Source organism: Ornithodoros turicata, chromosome 4, assembly GCF_037126465.1.
Source record: "Ornithodoros turicata isolate Travis chromosome 4, ASM3712646v1, whole genome shotgun sequence".
NCBI lineage: Eukaryota > Metazoa > Arthropoda > Arachnida > Ixodida > Argasidae > Ornithodoros > Ornithodoros turicata.
Window position 1 is genome coordinate 30931086 of NC_088204.1, and position 22175 is coordinate 30953260.

The 22175-nt window shown below is 44.8% G+C and overlaps 3 protein-coding genes and 1 long non-coding RNA gene across 4 annotated transcripts; all 4 read right to left on the reverse strand.

Annotated features, from left to right (window-relative positions):
* Positions 1–4902: 4902 nt before the first annotated feature.
* LOC135392275 (uncharacterized) lies at positions 4903–7155 on the reverse strand. The gene has a single exon (XM_064622992.1). It carries the CDS (start codon positions 7153–7155, stop codon positions 4903–4905), a length of 2253 nt encoding a protein of 750 aa, XP_064479062.1.
* Positions 7156–7311: 156 nt separating this feature from the next.
* LOC135392276 (uncharacterized) lies at positions 7312–8010 on the reverse strand. The gene has a single exon (XM_064622993.1). It carries the CDS (start codon positions 8008–8010, stop codon positions 7312–7314), a length of 699 nt encoding a protein of 232 aa, XP_064479063.1.
* Positions 8011–8020: 10 nt separating this feature from the next.
* On the reverse strand, positions 8021–10192 carry LOC135392277 (uncharacterized). The gene has a single exon (XM_064622994.1). It carries the CDS (start codon positions 10190–10192, stop codon positions 8021–8023), a length of 2172 nt encoding a protein of 723 aa, XP_064479064.1.
* Positions 10193–13801: 3609 nt separating this feature from the next.
* LOC135392926 (uncharacterized) lies at positions 13802–20951 on the reverse strand. Its single transcript, XR_010422309.1, has 3 exons — positions 20883–20951; positions 14298–14356; positions 13802–14099 (listed from the first exon to the last, which is right to left on the reverse strand). It is a non-coding gene; the product is annotated as an uncharacterized LOC135392926 (long non-coding RNA).
* Positions 20952–22175: the final 1224 nt, after the last annotated feature.

Genomic DNA, 22175 nt, shown 5'->3' on the forward strand with positions numbered 1-22175 from the left:
CTTGCGCAACAACGCCTTACGACATTGCTGTGGCGGGGAAAATAAAAGTAAGCAATAAGTACAGCATACAAAAAGAAAAATTAAAATGCACACATTTCTAAGACAACAGGTACTCAGGTCCCGAAAAAATAAGCTCTATACATCCGTTGGGCTGAATTTTCCTGCAATGATCAATCTCGATATGTACGATGGAGGTTCCTTTGTCATATACTAATTTTATCATGAATAATATTATCTGAAAATTGCAAACGTAAGTTGTCCCCTTGTCGACAAACTATCCCAACCTAATCTTGACTTTATCTCGCTTATATTAACATCCATGCAACTCATCTGGCCGCAATATTCTGAACCCTCTCCTGAAAAAACATTTCGTGCGGATCCCATACTGTACATGCACAATCCAAAGTAGGGCGAACCATAGTAATGTATGCATCCATTTTAACTCGAGTACTAGCCCGTTTAATATTATGGAAAACGAAGTGAAGCATCTTTCTTGCTAATTTGCCTTTTTTCATGCCAAATCAAATCCCATTTCAAATCCGGGTTTGTCAAATCCTCTGCAAAATCCAGAAATTTTGAGAATTTGGTAGAGAACATGGCCAGGTGGTCAACTTACGAGCGTCGTGCTGCTATTCACTGAAAGTATATCGTGTCTGGTTAGCCGGGGATTAATAATAAAACACACGAAGTTTCAAATTTACAAATGCAACTAAACTAAGGCAGACACTTGGGGTAGTTGGTACGGTGTAAAAACAGCACAAAGAAAGAGGGAGATATACACCACGGCGCCGAACGTCCAACCGATTTAATAAAAGGAAAAATATACATGTACAACAATTATTTCTTATGTAATGTCTTCCCGCAATTACAGTTTTCTGGCATCTTCCACCAAACTGTACACTTTCCTAGCTCTTTTGTTTTTCGCTTTTCTTTTTTTTTCTAACGTACAGGCACGCAACGCTTCGGAACCGGTTCTGCAGTAAAAAGTTAAAGGTATCAAGAATATATATGAGGAATACTTCAGATTTCGAAGAATACAAGTTGACACGCGTGTGGAAACAGTCCGGGTGCAATATGTCACGAGGAGCTTTTACAATTTCGCTGCAATACCACACTACTATATTGAAAACAATGATCATGTATGAACAAATGAATAAAGTGCAAGAGAACTGATGTACTCTATAACATTTTTTTTTTTTTCGTATTTGAGTCTTGTATCGTCCTCGTCGTCTTGTGTTCTTCAAACTCAAGGAAATGTTACATCTTTCAATAGCCTTGTGTCCAGCTAGACAAAAAGTCCAAGTGAAAATTCCCTAAAACCTGCCGGAGATCGGTATTTGGTTGGCACAAGTCGCTGCAACTTGGGCTGACGTCGTCATATTGTCACCTGCGAAGGCAGTTCGCAAACTGCGTTGGGGGCTCAAAGCAGTGGCCTAGCCCAAAAATATTTATGGAAGAGTTCTATGGGGACTTTACATGGGTGAGGAGGATTTCATTATCATCTCCCTCTTCCAAATGCACTAACCAAACTTACAATTTTTTTTTGGGGGGGGGGGTTAAACCCCCAAACCCCGGCATATAAATGCGGGCCAATATTGGCCCAGCGTTGAGAGGAAACTCCAAAACAGCAGCTGCTGCTCGAAACAACAAAGCAACGATGCTAGTCTATGTAGTTCAATTCGATGTATACAAGGCCATTTCTACATTTTTTCTTCAGCTTGCAAAATTATTTTCAGACAAGGTGAAAACCAGCTTCATACATTGAGCCATAGTGACGCGGACAGCATTACTGAAACGAGTAGGAATTTCCATTTCCTACCCGTTTGTAATATGTATAACCTTTGACAATAACAGCTGTCGAGCAGGTTGGTACGTATACATATCTATTCCAATAGCGGCAAAACGATGGCAAGACAGGCCACACGCGACCAGCAGCAGCACTTTGAACCTTTGAATTTTATTTTTGCAATACACACACCTGCCAGATACAGTTGTAAGGCACACTGGTGTTATAGAATAGAATATCGCGTAGAGGGGTGCAGAAGATGCATGGGATACCTTATAACCATGGTTGGTTGAGAATCTTATTACATATATTGGGATCATACTTGGCCCATCATTGCTGGTGCCTCATGGGACGCTATCTAGCCAACTAATGCCCGACTAGAAACCAAGCTTGGTTCTACAATGGCCCCAACGGCAATGCGTGCTGGTCCCCGTGTTTGTTAGGACGGTCTATCACATACTGGGCCAAAGTTGGCGGTATTCAGTTGGCCCGAGTAAGGCCGATGTCAATGAAAGCTCGGCCCAACTATAGGCCGAACAACGTTTAGGTATAGGAATGTCGTTTTTCTCAATGGGAAGCACATTGCTCTGCTTACTGTTAACAGATTCTTCGTCCCGCTCTGGTTCATAAATTTGGTGCCCATGTGTTGTCCTGACCCCCCTTCTCAATTCCAGACTTGAACATAGGGTTCAATGGACCAATCCCAGCATGCACTAGCGGACCCCCACCCCCGGGAAAATCCTTGATCCGCCCCTAGGGTGAAGTCACCTGTGCGTTGCAGAGCAGCATGGGTCGAGCGTATCGCGCTGCTAAACGAGCACAATCTTGAAAATAATATCGTAGGTGACCAGCATAATATGACTTATTAGCTTAGTGCTCACGTTTTTTTTTCTTTCGATTACAACGCTCAGTATCACTGCCGACACAGTCGTGTTAGTTAGGAAGAACGTGTTTTTCGAGTAGAAGCCGCAGTTCAATTTAAGCTATCATTTGTATGCGTGTGTAGAAAAGGGGCAAGATCTGACTGCCCATCCCATTGACACACATACATTTCTCGTTTCTTACCCTCCTGTAACAAAATAAGTATTTAAAGAGATTGAAACATTTATTTTACTGAAGAACAAGCTTTCGGACGGAGTCCGTCCGAAAGCTTGTTCTTCAGTAAAATAAATGTTTCAATCTCTTTAAATACTTATTTTATTCACTTGCGAGTGCTAGACTTCTCCCATTTTTGCCTGTTAGTTTCCTCCTGTAACAGGTCAATAAATTGCAATACGGTCCTAAATTTTCTATGGCAGGTACATGCTGGTATGTGGATGTCCCCAAGCAACATGCCAAATATGGCCCAGCATTGGCAAAACGTTGGCTAGCCAGACTGGCCAAACACTTTCCAAGTTTGGCCAAAGAGTATGGGACCAGTGTGGCATTGGTTCCTTGGCCAAAGGTTTAGCTGGCCAATGTGTGCCCAAACACAAGTCTGCCGAAGGAGCTCACCAGATGTGGGCCAATATTGGGCCGAGTTTGACTAGCCAAAGTTGTCATAAATGGTCTAAGCTAGGCCAGAGAGTTTGTTCCTTTTGCCAAAACGGCCAACACTTGGTATGTATTTGGTTGGCCAACAACTGCCCAAATATGTTCCCCAGGTTTTGACGTGGGAAGCCATGTGAGTGGCTTACTACAAGCACTCACGCGCCACTGGCACCCGTCTTTAGCTCTGTGGCCAGCGTGAGTGTTGTATACCCCACCTGCCTCACATCGGCACTGGGGGTGAGGGGTAAGCGCCTCAGTTAGCGAACTGGGTGGAACATATACTCAAATACACACTATGCGGGGTACGTTCACCAAGTGTTTAGTGGGGCGTAAAACGTTTGTAACGGTGACTAGGATACGTCTTTGCAATTAAGCCGTGCATCTGCAAAGAGTCAAGTATAGCCAACAACTTTCCTCGCATGCTTTCATGTGAAATACTGTGTTTGTAATTCAGACTCTCGCCTCCAATGTGATTACCTGAGCGGAGCTGTAAAACCAGGTTTACTCTGTTGCTCGAAGAGTGTTGCTCGTAAATACTTTGCACAGACAGCAGCACGCTTACGTTGAAAACACCTAATGCTCTCAAGTGAACTCTCAAGTAACTTCTGACCAGGTGCTTTATCTCCATCAGATATATTTTATATATTTTAGGGATTGTTACGAGTTTGGCCAAGGTATGCATGCTGTAAAAGAAGTTAAGGGTTCTGGCCCGCATCTCATAGGCTCGCGGTGTAGGCATTCTGCCGCCATTGGTTTTTCCTTGTCATTAAACGCTAGGCACTCCACCCTTACGGACGTCTCCTCCTTCTTATTTAATACGTGCCATACATGGTTGCCAAGCTATTGCCAATCATTGTCTGACAGAAGGCTGACATACCGAAAAAGTTGCTTTGTTGGCCAAGCAACCTGCTGCCACACATATTTGCCATATGCTTGCCAACAGTGTGCCAGGCCAGTGTGGGACATTGCTCTGTATTTCTGAACTTTATTTAATTTTATATTTTTCACTGAATGTCGACGTTGTTTGCAAACCACAGCAAGTGCATTCCTCACGATGCGTTATGCAACTTTGAAAACTTGACATCGCACTTTGTCCTAAAACAACTTGATTTACTCAATATATTGGCACAAATCAGGCCAACGTGATTGTACCATACATGGCACCAAATCATTTACCAAACTTTGGCCAACCTCAAATTTTATTTTGGTGGCCAAAGAACCTGCTGGCCAAAGGCATATCAGACCCCTGCCAACCTCTGGCCATTGGCCACTGTTTGCTTGGGTCAATGCAGGAAAAATACACGAAAGGGGATTGCATTACATGCATGGTGTGAAATCGTTCGTTGGGGAGCTTCGCTCAAAGACAGGGACTCAAGCATTCCATCGCAGCATCATTTATTTGCGACCATGTCTCACGGTACCCGAACCAAGAATGACAAAAGTAAACACCAAAAAAACAGTTCACGTGCTCCCCGCACGATCGTTGTCTTCTTCCCTTTGTAACACGTTTACAACTTCAGCCCAAAAATGTTACACGAAAAAAATGTTCTAACACACTCCCCCCCAAAATGGGCTAGCGCGCATTTTTAACCGTTGGCCAGTTCTAGCGGATACAGCAGTTGCACCGGTCTTCTTCGCAAAGTGCCATCAGGTAGGCGTACGGTGCAAGCCCTGACTTTCTCATCCCTGCCGCAGAATACGTCCACAATCCTGCACAACTTCCAGAGCGGCCGTGGTTGTTTCTCATCGTGCAAGATGACTATGTCGCCAGGTTTGAGCGCTGATGACTTGAAAACTCTCGACGAACGAGATGACTGCAGTTCGGCCAAGTATTCCTTGTGCCATCTTTTCCAAAAGTGGGCAAGACCCCTTTGTCGACTTGTCCAAATTTCGTCTAATGATAGTTTCGTTGAGGTAAGTTCTCTGCATTGTGGGGTAGGTAGAGACGTCAGACGTTTACCGACGAGGAAGTGCGCTGGGGAAATTGGCATTTCTTCAGAGCTGTTGCTGTAGAGGAACGTTATAGGCCGTGAGTTAATCACCGCTTCCACTTCAGTCAGGATGGTGACTATCTCTTCCGTATCAAGGAGCTTCCTTCCTAGTACCTTCTTCAGCGATGTCTTGACGGATCGCACAAGTCGTTCGTAAAACCCGCCCCACCAGGGCGCCCGCTCCATAATGAACCGCCATTCTATTTTGCTCGTCGAGAAATGATCTTTCACCACCGGATCCCTTAAGGCCAACCACAGCTCTTTCAGTTCGCTCCTACTTCTCTTGAACGATAAGAAATTGTCAGAATACACAATGCGGCATAGCCCTCTCCGTGAGACGAACCGTCGTAGAGCCTGTAGAAAACTCTTGCTGGACATGTCCTTGGACAACTCGAGATGTATTGCCCTCGTGACTGCACATACAAAAAGGACGATGTAACGTTTCTTGGTACTGCTAGCTTCCTTCACCATCAGAGGTCCGGCAAAATCAATTCCCACCACTTCAAACGGTAGGCATTCCGTTACTCGGTCCGCTGGCAAAGGAGCAACCGTTTCGCTTGCTGCCTTGGCGTTCAAACGCTTGCAGGTCACGCAGTCGTGAATGACCCTTTTTACAAGTCGACGAGCTCTGGTAACCCAAAAGTTCTCTCGTAGTTGCACGAGTGTATCTCTGATGCCCGCATGAAGAAGTTGATGATGAGTCTGACGAACCAGTAGCTTCGTGTAATGATGATCTCCAGGCAAGATCCTGGGATGTCGCTCGTCGTACGTTCCACGGCTGAACTGTAGACGTCCGCCAGCCCTGATAATCCCGTCGTTGTCGATGAATGGTGTTAGGTCCCTTAATGGCGAGTTGCTCGGAAGTTTGGAGCCCTTTTCGATACAGCTCAGTTCGTGCTGAAAGGTCATCCGTTGAACTGTCGTTATCCAATGGACTTCGGCCTTTTCGATCTCTTCTGTTGACAGTACTCCACTCCTCCTGACATGCGATTTCAGGTTATGAATATAGCGCAGGACCCATGCTGTTGTCCTATGAAGCTTGAGTACGGAACTGTACTTGTTGATGTCAAGTAAAACCGGTACTGTGGATGTTGAAGTAGCTGTGGTTAACACCTGGGATTTCATTTCTTCAAGTTCTTCGGACGCAAACCGTGTCGTTGGGGGCCTTCCTGGCCACGAGCTCTCGTCGCTGACGATCCACGGTGGTCCCTTCCACCACAACTGACTCTCGATCAGTCGTTGAGCTGATATTCCTCTTGTCATTAAGTCAGCGGGATTCTCTTTGCTCGGACAGTAGTGCCAAGGATGCGAATCGCTGTTCTTTTGAATTTCGGTCACTCGGTTCCTTACGAATGGTTTCCATCTTGCTGCATCGCCCTGGATCCAATGGAGTGTGATCATACTGTCGGTCCAGAAATGCACGCCGCTAACGTCAAGCTTGAGGTTTCCGCCGATGTACTGAAATAGGCGTGATGCCACGAGGCTCGCCATCAACTCTAGACGGGGCAGCGTCAGTTGTTTTAGTGGAGCGATTCTTGACTTCGCCAGAACCAGTGTCGTCGTCGTCCTTCCTGTTAAGTCCCTTACGCACAGGTACACTACCGCGCCGTAGGCTGCGGTGCTTGCATCCGCAAAGACGTGCAGCACTCTGGTGTCGGCGACGTCACTTAAGCCATACTCGTAAAATCGCGGTACTTGTATCCGCGATAAATGTCCTAGGTCGTCGCACCAGTCAGCCCATTGGTGTCTGATGTCATCTGGTAGAATTTCATCCCATCCAAGTTTAAGTTGCCAAGTGCGTTGAAAACAGAGTTTAGCGGTTACGAGAAATGGCGAAATCAATCCCATTGGATCATACAGCCTTGCTGCTGTCTGTAGTACGAAACGTTTCGTATCTTTACGTTGCTCGGAGATCTGCCTGACACTGTCCACTGCGAATGTCAGGTTGTCCGTCGCGGGATTCCAAGATAATCCAAGAACTTTCAGTACACCCGCCACTTGACCCTATGGCATCGCTGCTGTTGCTTCCTCCTCAAACAAGTTCCTCATGGTCGGACTATTGGACGCCCATTTGTGCAACTTCATAGAAGCAGTTTGGAATATGCTCTTCGCCTCACGGTAAAGTTTCTCGGCACTTCCTTCATCTGCTGCTCCAACCAGAAGGTCGTCAACGTACAGTGACTCGCTGAGCAACGTACACGTGACGGGGTATTCGTCTTTCAGGCTCCGCAGGTGGTGTTGTAATGTAGCTGCCAGTAGAAAGGGGCTCGACGTGGTTCCAAAAGGGACCCTGGTCATTCTGTACGTTTCGATGTCTGGCAAAGGTTGATCGTGTGTCGGAGCTTCCTTCAGCCACAGAAAACGTAGTGCATCTCTGTCAGCGTCGGTGACGCCAATCTGTAAGAAGGCCTTCTCGATGTCAGCGACCATAGCCACCCGATATTTCCTGAAGTTCAGCAGTAATGCCACTAGGTCACAGTTCAAGTTGGGGCCACTTTCCAAATTGTCGTTCAGTGACTTCGCCTTGGCATCGTGTGACGAGGCATCAAATACGACCCGCAGCTTTGTCGTGCTGGCGCCTTCTCTGATTACCGCCTGATGGGGCATGTAGTACGTCCTGCCCTGCGATGATTGATGTGGGCTTGCCACCTCCGCAATACCGCTGTGTAGCTGCTGCCGTATGACGTTGTCATACTCGCTCATGAGCTGTGGGTCACGTGTAAGCTTCCTCAGGAGTTGATGAAGTCGCTTTCGGGCGACGGCCTCGTTGCTCTCCAGATCCACTTTTCCACTCCGTTTTCCACGGTAGGCATACTTGATAGCCATCTTCGACCTTCACCACAGTCTCCATGAACGACGTTACAACGTCGTTATCCCTCGTATCATCGTTTTCTGTCTCACGTATTCCCAGGCTGTCCAAATCCCACAACTTTGTCACGAGCTCTTCCAGTGGCCGCTCTTGCGTCACCGTCCGCAGCACTACCGTCTTGTTACAGTGTACAACATTTCCGCCTGTCGGGATGGGACCCTGAACACACCAGCCGAAGGACGTTTCGATGGCCCTCAGTCCCTTGCCGAGGTCTTCCACCTTCCCGCTGACGACTTCCCAATAATAGTCGGATCCTATGAGCACTGCGATCTCTTTGGAATCGGTCTGAATAACATCAGCTGGCTCCAGATTCTTGTCGTTCAGCTTGCTTTGTATATCTTTGTCAATCATCGGAAGAATCTGCTCGCAAATGCTGTCGGTTTCCAATGCTTCAATCTCGAAGCTCTTTTCTCCATTACGACTGCTCATTGACAATCGTACTCTCCTGAAGCTCCGTTCTGTGAGGTGGCCTCCAAACACTTCAACCGTAAGCTCCTCGGTCTCCAAATACTTGCACCCCAGTTTCTTCGCCATCCTCCTTGATATGAAGGACCGCTGGCTCCCGCCATCAAACATGATTCTGGCAAGTGTCGTGGATATTTCTCCAGCCAGCATAGCCGTCGCAGTCTGAAGGAGAACTGTAGCCCTCCTTGAATTGTCAGCAGCTGAATGTAGGCTAACGGACGTCGTTGGCGTTGCGACAGAGTCCTGATCCCCGTCAATTTCTTTCGATCCTTTTTTCGACGCGTAGCTTGGATCGCACATTGAAGCTGCATGTCGGCCTGTGCATTTCCTGCAACGCAACCTGCTCTTGCACTCCCTGGATTGATGATTAAGTTTAGTGCATCGGTAGCACCTCCGCTCAGCTCTGAGAATCTCCTTTTTCTTCGTTAACGGAATGTCAGAATCACAATTCTCCGTCTCATGCTGTTGTGACGAACAGAATGTGCAGCGTGTCTTCCCAGCCAAGTGCTGCAGTGCGGCTACTGAAGCTGTTGGCTGGCGTTTGCGGTCGTGAGAAGTCTTGTACTGTCCCTTGTCGTCGGTTTTTTGGGTAGATGTTGCCTGCTCCCGGCTTTCTACTTCAATTCTAACCAGTTGAAGTAGGTCTGACACCTTCTTCCGGTATTGCCTCACAGCAGGGTCAGAAATTCTTGCCGTTCCGGCGCTGTCTCCAGCTTGAATATCAGATGGAACTCCCACCGGGATGGATGCCATTGCCGATTTTCTGTGATATTGCAGCACAATGTCTCTCGGTAACGAGCGTAGCAGTACAGGGTACAGCAGTGAACAGTAAGAGTCTTCACTCACACCTAGGACATTCAGTCCGCGAATGTGGGCTTGGAGTCTGTCATAGAGCTTACGAAGCTCGCGTACGTCTTCGGACAATCGTACGGGACGAATATTCAAAAGTGCTTCCATGTGATCCTGAATGATGGCAGTTTCCGTCCCATAACGTTGCTGCAACAACTCTACTGCGTCCTTGTAGCATTCTGCTGACAAGTGCAGACCTGCTATAGCAGCTGCTGCCTCGCCGACTAATACCGACTTTAGGTAACTGAACTTGTCACTCTGGGTCAGATCTTCGTTCTGATGGATCAGCCGTTGAAATTGTTCCCAAAAGGCCTGCCAATTTCGCTGCTTGCCGTCGAACTTCAATAACTCCAATTTAGGGAGTTTCACCTTGACTGCCGTCGATCTCGTCGTAGAAGTGGTCTGTATTCCAGTTTGTACAGATCCATTCTTCTTGCATTTCAGTCTGGCGATGCAGGTAATCACACGGTCGTTGTATTCATATGTGCGCGTAAAATCCTCTTCGCTCTGTTCGATCTCGCTGTGTTCGATTTCAGCGTCTACGTCGTTAAGTTGCTGGTGACACGCTTGAAGCCGTTCGATCAACACATCGAGAGCGTCCAATGTGGCTTCTCCAGTCCCGCTCAGTAGACTGTTGGCTTCGGTGATGATTCGGGTCACTTGGGACCGGAGCACCTGACGTTTCTTCGGTAGATGAGACATGGCGTCCGCCGTGTTCGATTCCGTTGATTCGCTGCGTCGTTACCGTTTCAGCAGTGTTCGTCGATCAGAGTCCTTCAATACCTTGAGTCCTCGAAGATCCCGGGTTTCGGCACCAAAAGTTATGTGAAATCGTTCGTTGGGGAGCTTCGCTCAAAGACAGGGACTCAAGCATTCCATCGCAGCATCATTTATTTGCGACCATGTCTCACGGTACCCGAACCAAGAATGACAAAAGTAAACACCAAAAAAACAGTTCACGTGCTCCCCGCACGATCGTTGTCTTCTTCCCTTTGTAACACGTTTACAACTTCAGCCCAAAAATGTTACACGCAAAAAATGTTCTAACACATGGATTGCTTACTGCATACAGAGGTTCAATTACTTTATATATGGTTATCTCTAAATTAAAAACCGGAGACTGGGGGACAAAAAACAACAAACACAGACAAGCTTGTCTGTGTTATGGATCTACACCACCAGCTCGCTTGCTACCTCTCTATCCTCTCGGTACTGTGTATATATTTTTGTCATTTTCTTTGGCGACTGTGTTGCACGATTTGCCCTAAACATACCCGATCATCGTGGTCATTTTGTGACCTTAGTATCAATAAAGAAGTATTCTTCATCGAAGACAATTTGTCGCCTTCTCTTACGTTTTTGTCATTTTTATCTGCCTCTCTTCCTTTCTACTTAATCTGCGTATCAACATACTTTGGTTATGGACACTTCACTTTTGGTAACCATGCAGTTGGAAGGAGAAGTGGTCACGAGATAAGGGTATTTCGAGGCTGTCGGGATCCGGGGCTCAAGAGCAGTGGCAATCATATAAGGCCGAAAATCATGAGACCGAACTATCAGAAAGCTGAAAAGTCGGAAGACAGAGCTATCGAAAAACCGAACAAAGAGGAGCTCTAAGGTGTGAAAAGCATTAAAATTACAATTACTACATAAAGGATACTTTCACTAAGTCGATGTTATATGTGAATTGCTGTAGCAAATGAATCATAAAAAAAAATAAAAAAAGGACAGAAATCACGGGACGCTGGGTGCTGGATATACGTATATAAACTCAATAAACTGCAAACTAAATTTTGAACATTTCTCAAAGAAATTCTAGAAAAATCTTGGGGGCGACACATGATTCACATTTACCACTTGCACTTGTGTCTGTTTTCCCACGGTGGTGGTTCCTCGGAAAAACCCGTTCACGCCTTTGGAAGTTTTTTGGGGGGTTGCAGAATTCGCTTGCGCGAATTCAATCTCCTCTTGTTGTTTTACCAACCACCAACCTGCTTTGTACATGAGCTATGGTGCTTCTGCGCAGATATAGGACAGCGCTACGTTTCTGATCCTTGTTGTTTAGTTTCGAAAGCGATTGCCCTATCTACAGGGATCTCAAGCACGCGGCCTCTTGGCCGCCAAAGAGAACGAAGCTACCCTCTCGAAAAATTTAAAGACGAATTAGGAGAACAGATTTTCAGGCATTGTTTTCAGCCTGGCCCGCCGTACTGCTGCTGCGCTGTCCATATTAGGTAGAATACACTGCATGCGAGCAGTTCTCGAGCAGTTCGAGCAGGCTCTCGAACCTCACAAAATTACGGAGACGGCAACCTGGTATTAGCGTGCGGTATGGTACACTAACACACCGTAGCTAATGCGAGGATTGAGTCGATCTTCTGTCCATCCTAATTCTTATACTAAATCAAATAGTGACATTAAAAGCCGGCTTTTGAAAGAACTCAGTCAAAAAGAAAAGCAGACTGTCAGTTCGAAAGAGAGGTAGTCGAAGTGGCTGAAATAAGTGGTTCTTCCAGTTGTACTACTGAAGATTCTATTTTTCTGATGGATAAGGAACTTGAATTTTTATTCAAATCATAGGAATTTTTTTCACTTGTGTCACTCCTTATCACTAGGGTGGTTTTGTTTGTACATGCAAAAAATGTCATTTTGAGTGTCTTGTCTGACATACTTGTAGAGACTTCTTGACCACGGAGCTATGCAGACAAGGACAGCAGGAAAAGATCACCACTAGGTGTAAAGTTCCTTTTTAATCAGGTCGTCTCAAAACCCCCAATCCCAACGTCCAACCTTCCTTTTCTGGTTTTCCAGAAATAAACCAGTTGATTATGGAGTGGTGTTGTCCTTGTCTGCCACAGCTCCATAGTCTAAGATGTCATACCAACTAGCCCATTCTACATTGTTAATCAGTTTTATACTTGTAAAGTGCTGGACAAAAGTTTATGGAACATACTCTGGCGCACTCCTCCCTCTGAGTAACAAGCTGGCAGCAAATGGTATCGTACGGACTTGCATACAGGTGACTGGGCTACCTATATGCACATGTCTAAGTCTGTACGGTCCCATTCACTGTCACACTAAGGAAGGAATGCGCCGGAGCATGTTCTCTAACATTTGTCTAGCACAGTACTCGTTGTTTTGACATGGTGGGATAGCAATGCACCTGCGCACATGACTGCGTCGGATTTCCTATCAATAGCGTTTAGTTGTAAGCAGCTCTGTCTCTCCATTGTCCCGTCTGTATGCTCTTATTCCTTTTTGCAGTTATGTACCAACTGGCCCAAATTTCTGCACTTTTCATTAAACACAACATAGCAAACCCGAAGCCATGACCCACTGTGAATATGCCAGCTAGCTCTTTCTCTTTGATTTTCCATACTTATTTTTCCAACTGTGAGCTAAGGCAGCAAGTAAATGGATAATTTGGAGTGCTCCTGAACATTCTCCTAAACCTTTGTGAAGGTCGAATAGTTTTTCATACTTTCAGCACTCGATTTGAAAGGCCGCCCACTTATTGGCGTTAGCCTAGTAAGCCCGTTATTTTTTTGTGTTATCCACTATTCTATACTCCACAATAACTCTGTCGGTCCTGTTTTTGTGTACAATGTTATGTATGATATACCAAAGTTTTATGGTAACTACAGTAGTTTCTTTTCCTTGTGGCCCTCCATGATGTGGTCTAAAGTCAATGTGCCCTGCGGCTCCAATGGCGTTCTTCAGACACGTGACTTCCTCACTTCAGACTTCCTCAGTGTCACGGGGGTTCAATGATATAGACTGGCATACAATTATGTCAAGTACACCCAAAGACCTTTTTTCTAATTCTCGTATTATTGGACTACACAAAAAGAACTACCTTTATAGTACGAAGAAAAAGGGGAAAAATGGAGGCATCCAGTACATTCTCCACGTCACTTTTGTCGAGAAACGGTGATAGCTTTTGCAAAAGACATAGTACAGGTCTCTCGCAACAACCTCGACATTTTCTGCTTCACATTTTCTGTGCGAATGAATAAAATGAGTTATAGTTGGTTCCACATAATGTTTAGCTTAGCAATATGTTCTGTGATGCATACTTTGACCATCCAAAAAGTGGCAGAACATGACTCCTTCAGTTCTAAATATTACTGTCATCAAAAATATAGTGCTTAACGAAATGTATGGCATTTGCAACTGCAATGATTGCTTTCTATCAGCACAGTTGTAGCCATCGTGCTTGAGTTATGGTTAGTTCAGTGATCTTCTATCACCATCAGGGTTTGTTCTATCAGCAGAACGCTAGCCATTGTGGCAGACATATGGGCCGTTTGTTTACTTCGTCCAGGTCTGCTGTTTCTTCTCCCGTGCACCATGAAGCTACTGAAGAATTCCTTAGCATGTCCACAGTCCATCTTCTAGTGTCCATAGCTCCCTATAGGAGCACGCTGTTGGCATAAGACAATCCGTGGGGTGGGGCATCGTCACGCAGCTGGTGCCTGTGAGATGCCCTGGACAGCATTCAGGCATGAATGCAAAAGGCCAATGCAATAATCCCGTGGGAGTGGCACACTTGATTACAGTATGCCACCAGAGGCCTTCTGCTGGGTCAGCTCTGTTTGAAGACCTTGAACTGAAAGTAAAACACTATTGTGACTACACGTAGTGTGAAATTACTGAGAATTATAAGTAAACAGTGTCAGTTACAAATCTGTCAGCTCAGCACGAGAACAATTGTGTGCCTGCTTTGGTTGGCCTAGTGAGGACTAGCATAAGCAGGGGTATGCAAATTCTCCAATAGAATCCCAATACTTCTCTCTCTATCCCATACCCAATTCATGTATGGCATCTGACAGTCCTGGCCTTTCTGGTCAGCTACAGGGGTTCCACCTGGAAACAACAGGGTGAAATGTATTTAGGCAACAAAAAGCTTCAAGTTTGCAGCTTTTAACATGCTGGATAGCATTTTACTCTCCGTAATCATCATTTGCAAGCCTTAAATTTTGGCAGTGTCATTTATAAAATCCTCTACAATTTTTGAAAAGAAAACCATCTGATCACTCACTGTGGCATTTCTATGTTATCAAAGGCCATATGAGGACAGGAAAACGTTGTTTGGTTGTTCAAACCAGGTCGGAGCTTAAAACCTGAGCAGTATCACTCGACACCGCTGCTTGATTGCGGATTTCTGAGCCTTAAATTCTGACTGTATTACACGTTAAATCACTCACTGAGGCTTTTATAAGCTATCGAAAGCTGTACGAGAACAGGAAAACATCGTACGGTTGTTGCAACTTGATCGGAGCTTAAAACCTGAGGGGTATCATTCGTAACTGCTGCTTGACTGCAGGGTTTTGAGCGCTAAATTCTAAGTGTATTACACGTTAAATCACTCACTGAGGCTTTTATAAGCTATCGAAAGCTGTACGAGAACAGGAAAACATCGTACGGTTGTTGCAACTTGATCGGAGCTTAAAACCTGAGGGGTATCATTCATAACTGCTGCTTGACTGCAGGGTTTTGAGCGCTAAATTCTAAGTCTATTACACGTTAAATCACTCACTGAGGCTTTTATAAGCTATCGAAAGCTGCACGAGAACAGGAGAACGTCGTTCGGTTGTTGCAACTTGATCGGAGCTTAAAACCTGAGGGGTATCATTCATAACTGCTGCTTGACTGCAGGGTTTTGAGCTCTAAATTCTAAGTGTATTACACGTTAAATCACTCACTGAGGCTTTTACAAGCTATCAAAAGCTGCACGAGAACAGGAGAACGTCGTTCGGTTGTTGCAACTTGATCGGAGCTTAAAACCTGAGGGGTATCATTCATAACTGCTGCTTGACTGCAGGGTTTTGAGCGCTAAATTCTAAGTGTATTACACGTTAAATCACTCACTGAGGCTTTTATAAGCTATCGAAAGCTGTACGAGAACAGGAGAACGTCGTTCGATTGTTGCAACTTGATCGGAGCTTAAAACCTGAGGGGTATCATTCATAACTGCTGCTTGACTGCAGGGTTTTGAGCGCTAAATTCTAAGTGTATTACACGTTAAATCACTCACTGAGGCTTTTATAAGCTATCGAAAGCTGCACGAGAACAGGAGAACGTCGTTCGGTTGTTGCAACTTGATCGGAGCTTAAAACCTGAGGGGTATCATTCATAACTGCTGCTTGACTGCAGGGTTTTGAGCGCTAAATTCTAAGTGTATTACACGTTAAATCCCTCACTGAGGCTTTTATAAGCTATCGAAAGCTGTACGAGAACAGGAAAACATCGTACGGTTGTTGCAACTTGATCGGAGCTTAAAACCTGAGGGGTATCATTCATAACTGCTGCTTGACTGCAGGGTTTTGAGCGCTAAATTCTAAGTGTATTACACGTTAAATCACTCACTGAGGCTTTTATAAGCTATCGAAAGCTGCACGAGAACAGGAGAACGTCGTTCGGTTGTTGCAACTTGATCGGAGCTTAAAACCTGAGGGGTATCATTCATAACTGCTGCTTGACTGCAGGGTTTTGAGCGCTAAATTCTAAGTGTATTACACGTTAAATCACTCACTGAGGCTTTTATAAGCTATCAAAAGCTGCACGAGAACAGGAGAACGTCGTTCGGTTGTTGCAACTTGATCGGAGCTTAAAACCTGAGGGGTATCATTCATAACTGCTGCTTGACTGCAGGGTTTTGAGCGCTAAATTCTAAGTGTATTACACGTTAAATCACTCACTGAGGCTTTTATAAGCTATCAAAAGCTGCACGAGAACAGGAGAACGTCGTTCGGTTGTTGCAACTTGATCGGAGCTTAAAACCTGAGGGGTATCATTCATAACTGCTGCTTGACTGCAGGGTTTTGAGCGCTAAATTCTAAGTTTATTACACGCTAAATCACTCACTGAGGCTTTTATAAGCTATCGAAAGCTGTACGAGAACAGGAGAACGTCGTTCGGTTGTTGCAACTTGATCGGAGCTTAAAACCTGAGGGGTATCATTCGTAACTGCTGCTTCACTGCAGGGGTTTGAGCCCTAAATTATAACTGTATCACACGTTAAATCACTCACTGAGGCTTTTATAAGCTATCGAAAGCTGCACGAGAACAGGAAAACGTCGTTCGGTTGCTGCAACTTGATCGGAGCTTAAAACCTGAGGGGTATCATTCGTAACTGCTGCTTGACTGCAGGGTTTTGAGCGCTAAATTCTAAGTGTATTACACGTTAAATCCCTCACTGAGGCTTTTATAAGCTATCGAAAGCTGCACGAGAACAGGAGAACGTCGTTCGGTTGTTGCAACTTGATCGGAGCTTAAAACCTGAGGGGTATCATTCGTAACTGCTGCTTCACTGCAGGGGTTTGAGCCCTAAATTATAACTGTATCACACGTTAAATCACTCACTGAGGCTTTTATAAGCTATCGAAAGCTGCACGAGAACAGGAAAACGTCGTTCGGTTGTTGCAACTTGATCGGAGCTTAAAACCTGAGGGGTATCATTCGTAACTGCTGCTTGACTGCAGGGTTTTGGGCGCTAAATTCTAAGTGTATTACACGTTAAATCCCTCACTGAGGCTTTTATAAGCTATCGAAAGCTGTACGAGAACAGGAAAACGTCGTACGGTTGTTGCAACTTGATCGGAGCTTAAAACCTGAGGGGTATCATTCGTAACTGCTGCTTGACTGCAGGGGTTTGAGCGCTAAATTATAAGTGTATTACACGTTAAATCACTCACTGAGGCTTTTATAAGCTATCGAAAGCTGCACGAGAACAGGAGAACGTCGTTCGGTTGTTGCAACTTGATCGGAGCTTAAAACCTGAGGGGTATCATTCATAACTGCTGCTTGACTGCAGGGTTTTGAGCGCTAAATTCTAAGTGTATTACACGTTAAATCACTCACTGAGGCTTTTATAAGCTATCGAAAGCTGCACGAGAACAGGAGAACGTCGTTCGGTTGTTGCAACTTGATCGGAGCTTAAAACCTGAGGGGTATCATTCATAACTGCTGCTTGACTGCAGGGTTTTGAGCGCTAAATTCTAAGTGTATTACACGTTAAATCACTCACTGAGGCTTTTATAAGCTATCAAAAGCTGCACGAAAACAGGAGAACGTCGTTCGGTTGTTGCAACTTGATCGGAGCTTAAAACCTGAGGGGTATCATTCGTAACTGCTGCTTCACTGCAGGGGTTTGAGCCCTAAATTATAACTGTATCACACGTTAAATCACTCACTGAGGCTTTTATAAGCTATCGAAAGCTGCACGAGAACAGGAAAACGTCGTTCGGTTGTTGCAACTTGATCGGAGCTTAAAACCTGAGGGGTATCATTCGTAACTGCTGCTTGACTGCAGGGTTTTGAGCGCTAAATTCTAAGTGTATTACACGTTAAATCCCTCACTGAGGCTTTTAGAAGCTATCGAAAGCTGCACGAGAACAGGAGAACGTCGTTCGGTTGTTGCAACTTGATCGGAGCTTAAAACCTGAGGGGTATCATTCGTAACTGCTGCTTCACTGCAGGGGTTTGAGCCCTAAATTATAACTGTATCACACGTTAAATCACTCACTGAGGCTTTTATAAGCTATCGAAAGCTGCACGAGAACAGGAAAACGTCGTTCGGTTGTTGCAACTTGATCGGAGCTTAAAACCTGAGGGGTATCATTCGTAACTGCTGCTTGACTGCAGGGTTTTGAGCGCTAAATTCTAAGTGTATTACACGTTAAATCCCTCACTGAGGCTTTTATAAGCTATCGAAAGCTGTACGAGAACAGGAAAACGTCGTTCGGTTGTTGCAACTTGATCGGAGCTTAAAACCTGAGGGGTATCATTCGTAACTGCTGCTTCACTGCAGGGGTTTGAGCCCTAAATTATAACTGTATCACACGTTAAATCACTCACTGAGGCTTTTATAAGCTATCGAAAGCTGCACGAGAACAGGAAAACGTCGTTCGGTTGTTGCAACTTGATCGGAGCTTAAAACCTGAGGGGTATCATTCGTAACTGCTGCTTGACTGCAGGGTTTTGAGCGCTAAATTCTAAGTGTATTACACGTTAAATCCCTCACTGAGGCTTTTAGAAGCTATCGAAAGCTGCACGAGAACAGGAGAACGTCGTTCGGTTGTTGCAACTTGATCGGAGCTTAAAACCTGAGGGGTATCATTCGTAACTGCTGCTTCACTGCAGGGGTTTGAGCCCTAAATTATAACTGTATCACACGTTAAATCACTCACTGAGGCTTTTATAAGCTATCGAAAGCTGCACGAGAACAGGAAAACGTCGTTCGGTTGTTGCAACTTGATCGGAGCTTAAAACCTGAGGGGTATCATTCGTAACTGCTGCTTGACTGCAGGGTTTTGAGCGCTAAATTCTAAGTGTATTACACGTTAAATCCCTCACTGAGGCTTTTATAAGCTATCGAAAGCTGTACGAGAACAGGAAAACGTCGTACGGTTGTTGCAACTTGATCGGAGCTTAAAACCTGAGGGGTATCATTCATAACTGCTGCTTGACTGCAGGGTTTTGAGCGCTAAATTCTAAGTGTATCACACGTTAAATCCCTCACTGAGGCTTTTATAAGCTATCGAAAGCTGTACGAGAACAGGAAAACGTCGTACGGTTGTTGCAACTTGATCGGAGCTTAAAACCTGAGGGGTATCATTCGTAACTGCTGCTTCACTGCAGGGGTTTGAGCCCTAAATTATAACTGTATCACACGTTAAATCACTCACTGAGGCTTTTATAAGCTATCGAAAGCTGCACGAGAACAGGAAAACGTCGTTCGGTTGTTGCAACTTGATCGGAGCTTAAAACCTGAGGGGTATCATTCGTAACTGCTGCTTGACTGCAGGGTTTTGAGCGCTAAATTCTAAGTGTATTACACGTTAAATCCCTCACTGAGGCTTTTATAAGCTATCGAAAGCTGTACGAGAACAGGAAAACGTCGTTCGGTTGTTGCAACTTGATCGGAGCTTAAAACCTGAGGGGTATCATTCGTAACTGCTGCTTCACTGCAGGGGTTTGAGCCCTAAATTATAACTGTATCACACGTTAAATCCCTCACTGAGGCTTTTATAAGCTATCGAAAGCTGTACGAGAACAGGAAAACGTCGTACGGTTGTTGCAACTTGATCGGAGCTTAAAACCTGAGGGGTATCATTCGTAACTGCTGCTTGACTGCAGGGTTTTGAGCGCTAAATTCTAAGTGTATTACACGTTAAATCCCTCACTGAGGCTTTTATAAGCTATCGAAAGCTGTACGAGAACAGGAAAACGTCGTACGGTTGTTGCAACTTGATCGGAGCTTAAAACCTGAGGGGTATCATTCGTAACTGCTGCTTGACTGCAGGGTTTTGAGCGCTAAATTCTAACTGTATCACACGTTAAATCCCTCACTGAGGCTTTTATAAGCTATCGAAAGCTGTACGAGAACAGGAAAACGTCGTACGGTTGTTGCAACTTGATCGGAGCTTAAAACCTGAGGGGTATCATTCGTAACTGCTGCTTGACTGCAGGGTTTTGAGCGCTAAATTCTAAGTGTATTACACGTTAAATCCCTCACTGAGGCTTTTATAAGCTATCGAAAGCTGTACGAGAACAGGAAAACGTCGTACGGTTGTTGCAACTTGATCGGAGCTTAAAACCTGAGGGGTATCATTCGTAACTGCTGCTTGACTGCAGGGTTTTGAGCGCTAAATTCTAAGTGTATTACACGTTAAATCCCTCACTGAGGCTTTTATAAGCTATCGAAAGCTGTACGAGAACAGGAAAACGTCGTACGGTTGTTGCAACTTGATCGGAGCTTAAAACCTGAGGGGTATCATTCGTAACTGCTGCTTGACTGCAGGGTTTTGAGCGCTAAATTCTAAGTGTATTACACGTTAAATCCCTCACTGAGGCTTTTATAAGCTATCGAAAGCTGTACGAGAACAGGAAAACGTCGTACGGTTGTTGCAACTTGATCGGAGCTTAAAACCTGAGGGGTATCATTCGTAACTGCTGCTTGACTGCAGGGTTTTGAGCGCTAAATTCTAACTGTATCACACGTTAAATCACTCACTGAGGCTTGTATAAGCTATAGAAACTTGCACGAGAACAGGAAAACGTCGTTCGGCTGTTGTAATTTGGTCGGCGCTTAAAACCTGAGGGGTATCATTCGTAACTGCTACTTCACTGCAGGGGTTTGAGCCCTAAATTCTAACTGTATCACACGTTAAATCACTCACTGAGGCTATTTATAAGCTATCGAAAACTATATGAGAACAGATATACGTTTTTTGATTGTCCAAATTTGATCGGAGTATCATTCGGCACTGTTGCCTGTAAATCTTCCGAAATTCAACTTATTTAACGGATTTCACCACAGCTGAAACAGGGCGCGAATGTTTCACTAAAAATTCGGGAGTACAAACATCAAGGAACTAAAATTACTTACCTCCATGTGGTAATTAGCATGAAACAAGAAGCACAACACACACAGACGTTCACCTACGACAGCGCGAAACCGACGACTGAGAACTAGTGATGGGCGATACTATCGAATCATTCGATACTATCGATAGTATTTGACTATCGATTGTTGAACTATCGAGTGAATCTTGATTTCGATACTATCACGATAGTTTTTGGAGTATCGATAGTTTCGCGACCGTTGTCAAATATAGGTGGCGCTGCAGTTAAAACCTCATCGAGCTCGCACGTAAGCCAATCTAAACCGACCCAACCGCGCTGTATTTTGCTGTTGCTCTCACGTACACCTTAGTTTTCTCGCCATAAATTTAAGACGAATAAAATGTTTGAAGGGGATTGTTTTTAAAAAAGAGACCCTGAAAATGCAAAATTTACAAATGCAATTCACCATTGCGGTTCCTTCGCAAATTGTCGATATTTTTTCACTCAGAATTTGACACTGTAGGATAGAAAAATAATTCCTTAAAATTTGGGACGTATCAGTGCAAGTCGACCGATACGCTTTAGTCCTACACATTATTGATACTTTTTTTTGCTCGACATCGGTGTAAGTTTGTATGCAACACGCATAGTTTGCACTTTTAAACTATAGTTTGAGCCACGGCACCATTCAAGCGTGCATCAACTATTGTTGTTGCTTACCGCACTTCCAGGCCATTATGGAGGTTTTTAAAAGTCTGGAACCATTAAGTCCCAAATTTCGTAGTTTCGACAGTTCGAAAGACCGTCGTGGAACTATCGATAATAAGGAGGATTGACAAAATCAAAGAAATAATTTTGCTTCAAGTGTCAACTTTAGCGCAAGGGATATTTCATTGAACATAAGTAGAGTAGGTCTGAGGAGCAACGAGGAGGGAAAACTACACAGGACAGACACGGGACAAGACGTCGTTGTTGGTTCTTGTCCTGTGTCCGTCCTGTGTAGTTTTCCCTCCTCGTTGCTCCTCAGACTCAAGGAGATGTTTCCGTCCAATAGGATATTTCATCTTTCGTAAATCGCATTTAGGTTGATATTTGTTCTGCTGCAATAAAAATACGCTTTTGAAAGGGGGATATGTTTATTGAAAAAAAGGAGGAAAGGTTAGTTCGGCGTAGGCCGAATTGCTATTCCTTTAAAGAAAAGAGAAGCTTTCTGCTCAGAAAAGCAACGTTGTAAATTACGAGAAGTGCCAGCTCACTCCGCTGTTGCAGTCAGCGCGCACACATGCAATATACTATCGATAGCATGTAATAGTAGGGAGGCAAAGCTGCAAAACCG

What these genes read in the sequence shown, in the direction of transcription:
- LOC135392275 (XM_064622992.1), bottom strand. Translation starts at nt 7,155, where the DNA reads ATGGGATTGATTTCGCCATTTCTCGTAACCGCTAAACTCTGTTTTCAA.
- LOC135392276 (XM_064622993.1), bottom strand. Translation starts at nt 8,010, where the DNA reads ATGAGCGAGTATGACAACGTCATACGGCAGCAGCTACACAGCGGTATT.
- LOC135392277 (XM_064622994.1), bottom strand. Translation starts at nt 10,192, where the DNA reads ATGTCTCATCTACCGAAGAAACGTCAGGTGCTCCGGTCCCAAGTGACC.